Genomic DNA, 9,736 nt, shown 5'->3' with positions numbered 1-9,736 from the left:
ACTCTGTTTGCATATATAATATATATATTTCCTTTTTGTATTGAATTACTGAAATAAATTAACTCTTTGATGATATTCTAATTTATTGAGATGAACTTGTATCTTTTTACTATTCATGGTGATTCAGGATGGATCTTTCTCCGATGGATATTCACCGCAGCTATTTATTAACCCAACATTCATTCTCAGACGATGAGGTCATACCTTGGTAAATATACATTACAAAAAGATAATATCAATTCACAAACTCTCAAAGAAGTAGAAAACCAAGTAGAAAAGATTTGTAACTTTTATTGTTATCAATGCAAATATTTTACATTCATTGATAAATAAATGGCAGCATTTATATGGCAAACAGTTTTAATATGTTATACGCAGTGTAGGTCTTTCCTTCATTCTTCACTTGCTCATACAACATACAGCAGATTGTGGCCAAGTAACAAGTGAAATGGACCACAACAATGCAATAAAGGTTCTTTAACATTTAATGCCACCAGAAACACTGAAATTTCCTTGGCAAAATATAGATAATTATCCTCTGAAATAGAAAATGCAGAGGAAACATGCAACATAGAAAACAAACCCGAGTCTAAAATACCAATACTGAGGTAAAAATGGTCTGGTTTTTCCAATTCAAATGTTGTCAACCTTTAGCTCGCCAGCAGTTCTGGATGACAGCGAGTAGTGAACACATGCTGGGAAATAGAATTCCAAAATGACTGGTTAGCACAAGGTCACAACTCCTATTCTACATGTTAATTCACATTAATCTATAGGGAAAGATTCTAATCCGGAACAATAAATATTGTCTATGAAAACATTTTCAAAAATGTATTTTTCTTTCTCTTTACTCTTATGAGATTATAATAAATACTCGATTGTGCAATACATTTTCTACAATTTTTAATCTTATGCATACTTATTGCAAACACCTTAAAGACTCTCACATATAAACCAAAACTTTTTTATTTTAATATTAGCAGCTATCTCAGACATACAAAGGTCGGCTTTACATTTTAAAGATAGTAGCCATATATGAAAAATGTAGATTTCTAAAACTGTATGTAAGTCATAAACACAGGTTGACAAAAATAGCAGTAATATTTATTATCGGTGAGACAACTATAAGTAGTTTAAACAGTTCAAATATACAAAAGTAAATAGCGACAAGTGATTTTCCATTTCCCACAGTGATTAAAAATATATAAATGATTGTGCAGATCAAAGCTTCTGATGAGAAGACCTATATAGGTTTACCTCCATTCTCGCCATGAACATAGTGGGGACACAGGCATACCCTTCGAAAGCTTAGACAACCCCATGGGCTATCTCATTTAAAACATCAGTCCTGCTCTATTGGAATGTATATATTTATAGAATTGACTCATCTACACTTAAAATATTAACATAAATGTTTCAAATACTGAAATACTAACTAAAAATAGCTGCCCTTCTCAATATGAAAGCTATACATGTAATGGTAAAAGGACATTTAACTTAGAAAAAAATATTAAAGGTTTCTACTCCGATTAGGAACAAAATGAGCCTACCCAAGGTATAACCCATACGGTGGAACAAATAAGTCCAAAAATTTGCCACAAGGGCTAATTCTAAAAACAAATTTATGATTTTTGTTTTCTCATTTTAGTGCCAATCCCAACCTGGGTGGGGCAACAGATATTGGTATAAATTGTAGCTGAAATCTGTGACATATCATAGCTATCATAGATTTCTAACTGCTTTAGGATGTTAAATATTTATTAGAAATCAAGTATCTCTCAATTAATTTGGCACACCCTACTCCATTGTAGGAAAAAACATTCTTAATAAATTCTGGACTTAGTCCATTTGGTCTCTCACTAAAGATAGAACAGTAGGACAGTCCCTCCTGCAGAAAACTGCATTCCAGATATTGGAAAACATATAATAAATTTACTTAATTCACTTTTGGATTTCAGTGATGGAGAAAAGAATTGATGAAAATGCGTCATCTCTGAAACATCATTACGATATGGTAATCATATCCTTAATTTGTTAAAAACGTAAGGATTTCCACCGGAACATTCTTGTAATTATTCTCATCTGGTTTGGATTCCTAGTCCTCATTTTTTGGATTATATACAGTAGAACACCTTACCAAGAAGGTCCGTATTGGCAGTATTTCTTATGCTATGATCACACAGTATACATATTAACTCACCGCCAGTTAGAAAAAAGTCTACCGGTTGAGTGGAAGGAATGTTTTTTAAAGGTTAGGAAAGTTATAGTTATAGCCACCTAAAATGTTTAAAGCATTAGTTGGTGCTCCATTGTTTTAGTGGATACAGCTATAACATGTTTTTTAGGCATCAGATTATATAGTGATGCTAATGGGATGTTAAAGGGAATCTGTCAGCAGGTTTTTGCTATGTAAGCTGAAGCCAGCATGCTGTAGGGGTTAAGAAAAATCAACTATGCCTCTCATGAGGCTCCTTGCTATTATTTACTTAAACTAAAGGCTTTATCATTGCTAGGTTTAGCTGGCACCTGCAGAGAAGTCCGCCATGCCCCCTCCTCTGATTGATACCTGTTTATGTCCAATCTCTATAGAGAGCCTGGTTTGGGCGGGGTCAGCTCCCTAGATCTCAGCTACATGACTAATCCAAAAAAATCAGATTGTGTCATAATGGCTGCAGACAGAAATCTAAGTGATACATCATTGGATTCAGGATCTCTTTGCCTACATCATGCTGCTCTCAGATGAGGTAGCAATAACCTCCTGACAGATTACCTTTAAATCAAGATGCCTCGGCTGCATGTATCCTGTTATACATGATTGACACATTTGGTATATACCCTAACTATTGGTTGGTTGTGAAGAGCAATGATGTGCCATTAAAGACAATTTTTTTTCTTTTCTACATATCATGTTCTTGAATAAATTAATGAGCAAACAAAAAAAGGATATAAGATTACTCAGCTTCCCTGCTAAATACATCATCGTACACTCAATAAAGGTTTTCTTTGTTATAAAATAGCCATATACATATACCATAGCCATATACATTTAATACTCGCCAGAGCCCAATGAAATGACTAACAAGACGAATATGACCATGATGGTTTCTACAGAAATTTTTGGCTACTGTTGCCAAAAGGGAATTATAGCTAGGTGTTAATTACAATGTTGTGCTTAGTTTAATGTTCTGCATCTCTATGAATACAGTGAAACAAATAATACAGCTGTTAAGACTTGGAGCCCTCATAAAGATCGATTTTAGTGCAGGACACTTATTATTTGCTATTCCTTCTTTTTTCACTTTTACTATAAATTGTCCTTTTAGATTACATTTACAAGCCCTATATAGCTTAAGAACAATTCTCTACAAGGTGGATGAGGTTTGCTTATAGTCTCTCAACATAACTGAAGCGTATGTCACACTTGGGGGTGTGCAGAGTACTGACTCCGAAACCGGTGAACTAGGCACAGAACTGCCTGAAGCTACTGAGTCCCGAAAAGGAGATGGAGGAGTCAAAGCAGGTGAATCCTCCAGCACTAATTTCCTTGGAACAAGTTCTTCATCAGGTATATCTGTGCTGTCATACATATAATCCCGAATAAGGTTAAATTTTTCATTCTCTACCTCCTCAGTGGAGGAGTCTATTCCTTCACTGAAAGCCGCCATCTGAAGTGGAAGCACTTGCTGGGTAGGGTAGATGGAATCAACACCATTCTCTGGTCCTGGTATTGGAATAACAGAGTTATAGTCTGGAATGCCAGTTGAGAATTTATTGATCACCCCATGCAGCTGGTCTAAAATAGACTTTTGCAATGGCAGGCTTTTAGAGACTTGCTCCGACAAATATACGGATCCCTCCTCAAATTCTTGAGAAGGTGGAGGACTTGCATTCAATCGCCTGTGTATCACCATAGATGGACTGCTTGGTTGGTTGAACCTTCCTGGCTCATTTTCTTCTTCCTCTTCCACATTGTATAAAGTATTAGTGCTAGTATCTGAAAATGTGAGGCTCTTGCTCTGCACTTGGTAGCCTTTGGTTATTGGCTTTATCACAGCTGTCTGGTTTGATGATCCTGTTTCCTTGGTCTTCACATGCACTGATAGTCTTTGCCACATGTGTTGCCCCTTCTGTACTTGTCTTCCACCTGGTTCAGACCATGATACAGACTTTCCATTAGAACTATGAATAAAATAAAGATGGGTGCATTTGAATATACAGCATGCAGAAAATCACTTCAAAAATTAAAAATAAAAAGCCAGAAAAATGTAAATGAATGATTTATGTGTAGTTTATATATGAATATTATACTGTATTTAGTATATACTACTAACTCTTTTTACGTGTGTGCATGTGTGTGATTTATAAACAGTATAATGTCATATGCATCAAAATTTAAGTGGGTGTCCAGTACTTTGATAGGTAGTTGCTAATTACCTGCCTGTTCAGCCCAGTGCAGATCTCTGCCATCACAGAGTGGTCACGGACCGCTCCTGCTATTGATTTTGCTGTTTTACATCAATAGAGCAGCTCTTTCTCTTCTGGCAGCTTTGTTGACGAGGCGTGACTGTTGATGTCATGCTGATTGGTACCCAGCCCCCCTCAGTTAGTCAGTGGAAGAGAAACTGCTGCACTGTCAGCATGACATCAGCAGAAGCCTCAGGATCACCAGCAGGAGTGCACTCTTGATTGCTCTGTGCCAGCAGTGATTTGGGCCAGGCAGAACAGCCAGGTAGATATCAACTACATGCCTATTAGTTCTTAGACCCAAATTAAGAAAATAAAATAGCTTTAGACAACCCCTTTAATATTAGATGATCAGCTGTTCCCTAAGCCTGTGACCAAGGGTGATTAATTGCGGAATGGGACAGCACAACTCCACCAACTATATAGTGGCCACGGTGGTATACTGCATTCGCTCCTATTAATTTGAATAAGGATGGTTGTGCAGTACCCGGCCGCGGCCACTATACAGTTGATGGCACTGGTGACGCAGACAGAAAAGGACCCCTGTCCAAGAACAGTATATGACCCTTTTAAGTCCAATAACTCAATAAAATGTACTATATCACCTGCTTTGGAGGTGAAATGGGCCCCCTTATTTCTTGGACCCCTGTGGGCTGCACAGGCTGCCCCAATCATATGTCTGGCCCTCATTGACAGAGCTGTGCAGCTCTGCAACCGATCATATACAGCAGCCAATAGCACTGGGAACAGCTGATTTGCCGCGGTACAAGGTGTCGCATCTACCTATTCCCAATCTGATATGGATGACCCATCCTAAGGATAAGCCATCAATATAAAGCACTGAACAACCCCTTTAATTCAAATGTTATTCTCTATGTTTGTAACTATAGGATTTCTTTACTGCCTGTATGATTTGGAAATTAACACCTTCACTTAGATTCTAAAAATGGATATATGAAGTGACATATGGTGTGTTTTTAAGGAAATTCTTGAAAATTATTAAATAAAATTTGTTTACTTATTATATATATTTTAATGTCTGAGTAGTAAAAATATAAAATAAAAGCAACACAATAGGTTATAAATAATTATTAATAACCTGTGTTTTCTATATAGTTTTTATTTTATATTTTATTTATAAAAATATAACAGGCCTCATGTGTTTTTGAATAAAATTCCTTAATTACAGCTGAAAATACTGTGATAATGACAGGCAGCACACTCTTGTCGCGGATGATGTCAGGGAGACAGTTGTAGCTTAGTCCCATGCATATAGGGAGATATAGAGTTGACTGCTGTTTGGTTTGGGTGGGGCTATAACATTGGTCAGTAACCTATGGCTCACGAGCAAGATGTGGCTCTTTTGATGGCTGCATCTGGCTCGCAGACAAATCTTTAATAAAAAATACCATATTTTCTAGTTTGTAAGACACACATTCCCCCCCCCTCAAACTGGGGGAAAATGGGGGTGTGTCTTACAAACCATATATGGCTTACCGGAGCAGCAGTGGTGGTGTAGGGTCAACGATATGCGGACTTGTGGGTTGTCGTGGTGGAGCGCCTACAGTAGCCGGTGGATTGCAAGCCTAGGGGTCCATGATAAATCCAGATCCCTGTATAGGGCTTAAAGGGTGAAGGCCAGGGTAATCCATAGGATCTGGAATATGGAGTAGTCAAGTCTGCTAAGTCTGTTCATGGTGGCCCTCTGTAGAACTGTCAGTCAAGTGACCACAGACAGTGCTCCCGTTACAGTATAACTGGCCTAAGCTGTGGTGGATCAAATGCAAGACCTGGCCCAGTTAGTCCAGTATCTTGCAAGACAGTTGAAGCAGCATGAAACCGCTCAGACACAAGCCACTACAGCCCCGTGTTTTTATTTGAACCCAAGGTTAACCTGCCTGATAGATTTCCAGGTGATTGTAGGAATTTGTTTGTGCCAAACCTGTCGTGGTGGCCCTCTTAGGAGCTGCCAAGTGACCACAGACAGTGCTCCCATTACAAATACATGTTACAATCACCAAGATCAAAACTATTTTTTTTAAATGTATTACTATAATAATACTTTTTTTTTAACTAATTTTGATCTTGATCATTCTAACATGTATTGAATGGCTACGATCAAGGAATTTTATACCGAAACGCTTAAGGAAATGTTCTGATATATTTAATATTGCCTATCTACATGATTTTGGAATAAAGAACAATAATTCTTCCTGGAGAACAGAATGCTGACTTTTTTCTAGTTGCATTAATCTCCATGCCTGCTTGAGCACCCGAAAGGTTAATGATGCTGGTATGTAGAGCTGTTCTGTTTACTTGTTAATGTTGATTCTCAGTTTAAAACTAAAACAATGTGAATGATAATTTTGTGTTATCCTTAATGTTTATGAGATGACAGTTAAATTATCAAGCAACATCTGCTCGATTTCTTTATTATATATATATTTCTTTATTATTATTTATATATATATATATATATATATATATATATTCTTTATATATATAATATATGTTTTTTAACACACTTAAAGACCATTAGCATGCAGTATGTCTAGGTGTCTTTGTGTTGGGGTAAATTGATGTTTACGTGTAGCAAATTGATGAGTTACATGCATAATATTTGCTCTCAGCAGAATCTGATGGATGCAGTATAGATTAGCAGAAACAAAATAACATAATCTTAGCTTGCTAAAGCGATACAGTGAATGACTTTCATAGCTTACATTCCATGCACACATCAGTTGGCCATAGCATATACCAAATCATGCGATTAATTATAGAGACATTCAAGGAAAAATTGTGCAAAACATTCACAATGTCGTTACGCATGAAGCATGCCAGTTGATAAATTATGGATCAACATATATGTTTGCACACAATTCCCCACCCAAGAATGAATACATATGACAAAATGGCATCATTACTTTAAGTATCATTCATTTAGACTGTACAGTATAAGACATTAGTTTCACATTGGCATAAGTCAAACTCTATTTTTATAGATGGCCTTTCCTTAGATGTGACTCTTGGGGGACGAATTACAAATCCAAAATTATCAGCCAAACACAACGGTTTCTTCACTGCTGTGCCCTATTCAAGGAATGGAAATGATCTTGTAAGAGTCCAGTCTAATCCAAATCAGCAGAGCTCTCTGGGTGTCAGATTGTCACAGTGATCACACCTAAGGAAAGGCTGTCTATAGCTGTACTTATAGAAATCATTGCTACAAATCAACTGTTAATAAGTGAAGTCCACCAGCCAAGAGGAAGAAAAAATACATCATTAGATTGTAGACCAGTGGCATTCTTAAAATACATTCCTGATATCTGAAGGATTAGGTTATTTACTTTGTGTTCCAATTTTATGCTGAACTAAAAATAATAACTTTGCTTTTCAGACTTCAAGATGAAGTTGCATTTTGTGATATATTGATCATAGATACCTCTATAACCTCTAACTCTCCTTCGCAAGCTCATGCTTTACCTCATGCTGTTTTATATACTGAATATGTGGCAGTGAATATTAAAATAATCTATCTGAAAAGAAAGCTGTCACCAGGTTTTCCCAATATAATGTACAGCCAGCACCCTTAAGCATTCTTTTACAGCATTCTATTAAACTAAATGTATGTCCCTAATCCTCTTTGCATAGCTCAAGAAACAGCTTTTTTATGCTCACAGACAAAGCGGTCCGGTACAATGGGTGTCTCTGTCCTATGTCATTCACACAGTGTCACCCAATCACGCTACTGAGTGCAGAGCAAAGTACAGTAGTGCGCATGTGCAGGTTTTTCTTCTGGGTCATCAGTAGAGATGAGCGACCCTTTGGAGGTTCGGTTCACCGGGTAAATTCAAACCTTAAAAACAGTTCGGTTTTTTACCGCGACTTCATTCGAACCTTAATGGAGTCAGTAATTGGGCATTTCATGGCTCCACCCACTTGCTGCCAGCCATAAGTAGAACACTTCCGAGGGAGGGTAGGTGGGTTTTTCAATTTTTTTTGTGTGTGCACACTGAATCTGATCATGCTGATTTTACCCCAAAGGTGAGCACGCAACTCGCACAGAGCTGAGCATCACACATACTCAAGCACAGCGCTGCTCGCTTGAGTGATTTGCACTCGTAACTCACTCAATTTTTAAACCCAAAGTTTGTTTTTTTTGGAAGTCAGTTTCCAAACCCGAACTCCGAATATCGAATCTTAGGGTCATTCATCTCTAGTCATCAGCGCTTTTTGGCCTTTCCATGCACATTATAGTATTTTGCTCTTCCCTCAGCAGAGCGAATCTAAGTACACCGGTGCAGGAGAATGATTGGGTGATACTGTGTCTAAGACATAGGACACATGAAGATGGGAAGGAGAACGGTGATTGTATGAATAGAGGTAATGTTACATCAAGACCAGAGACGCCCATGGGACCAGACCGCACTATCTGTAGGTATAAGAAAAGGTATTTTTTGAGCTATGGAAAGGGGATTGGGGACATACATACAGCTTAATAGAATGCTGTAATAGTGGCATTAAAGGAGGCGGCCATACTTTATATTGGGAAACTTGGTGACAGGTCCTCTTTAAAAGGTTCTTCAGAGCTAGTGATTTTCAAAACCAGCCAGTGTCACATAGAAAACACTGTTTTTATATAATTTAATTTTGTGCCTACATTTTGAGAACCATATATTTTTTTCTAAACAAAAAACAGCAATAGTGTTTTTTTCGTACAGTTTTCACCCTACAGGATAACTTACTTTTATAGCATGTGTGGTTACAGTTGTGTTGATAATGATTTATGTATTTCTTCCATAATAACAATTTTGTAAGAAGGTTTTTTTCACATTGGATTTTTTGCTCTATTTTATCTATGAATTTGTTTTAGCATTTCAAAAATTAGTTAGATATTATTATTTCAAATCCCAACTATTGTAGCTGTGTATCAGCCATCATATACAGGAGGCACCAACTGCTGATTGCATGGGCCTCCTTTGTCCGCAATATCCGTGAGATGTATATTTATGATGAATAGCCATGTACATCCCATTTTTGTTGTAAATGTGATTCCTTTTCCATTAAAAGAAAATATAAACTATAATAAAAGCATCATTTATTTTGAAATTTGTGAACATATTGGGCTTCATTTATCAAAATTGTTATCTTTCAGTTTTACATATATTCTTGGGGCAACTACAAACTTTATCATGAAAGTCCCAGTATTTCTTGAACTAAACTTCTTTTTCCTTCATATAAAACAAAGAGGAAATTTTGAATGATATTTATA

General features: G+C 36.9%; 1 protein-coding gene across 3 annotated transcripts in view; it reads right to left on the bottom strand.

The window, feature by feature from the left end:
• Nucleotides 1–271: 271 nt before the first annotated feature.
• The window catches only part of GRM1 (glutamate metabotropic receptor 1), a 588,806-nt gene continuing 579,341 nt past the window's right edge, over nucleotides 272–9,736 (bottom strand). For 2 of the 3 annotated variants that reach the window (XM_075339546.1, XM_075339547.1), the window contains exon 9: nucleotides 272–4,179. In XM_075339546.1, the coding sequence (XP_075195661.1) occupies nucleotides 3,363–4,179 (817 nt within the window). In that variant the 3' untranslated portion in view covers nucleotides 272–3,362. The remainder of the gene's footprint in view (nucleotides 4,180–9,736) is intronic. The other variant, XM_075339548.1, reaches the window with a different exon arrangement.

Source organism: Anomaloglossus baeobatrachus, chromosome 3 (genome assembly GCF_048569485.1).
Source record: "Anomaloglossus baeobatrachus isolate aAnoBae1 chromosome 3, aAnoBae1.hap1, whole genome shotgun sequence".
Taxonomy (NCBI): Eukaryota; Metazoa; Chordata; class Amphibia; order Anura; family Aromobatidae; genus Anomaloglossus; species Anomaloglossus baeobatrachus.
This window is presented reverse-complemented; position numbering and strand designations above follow the sequence as displayed.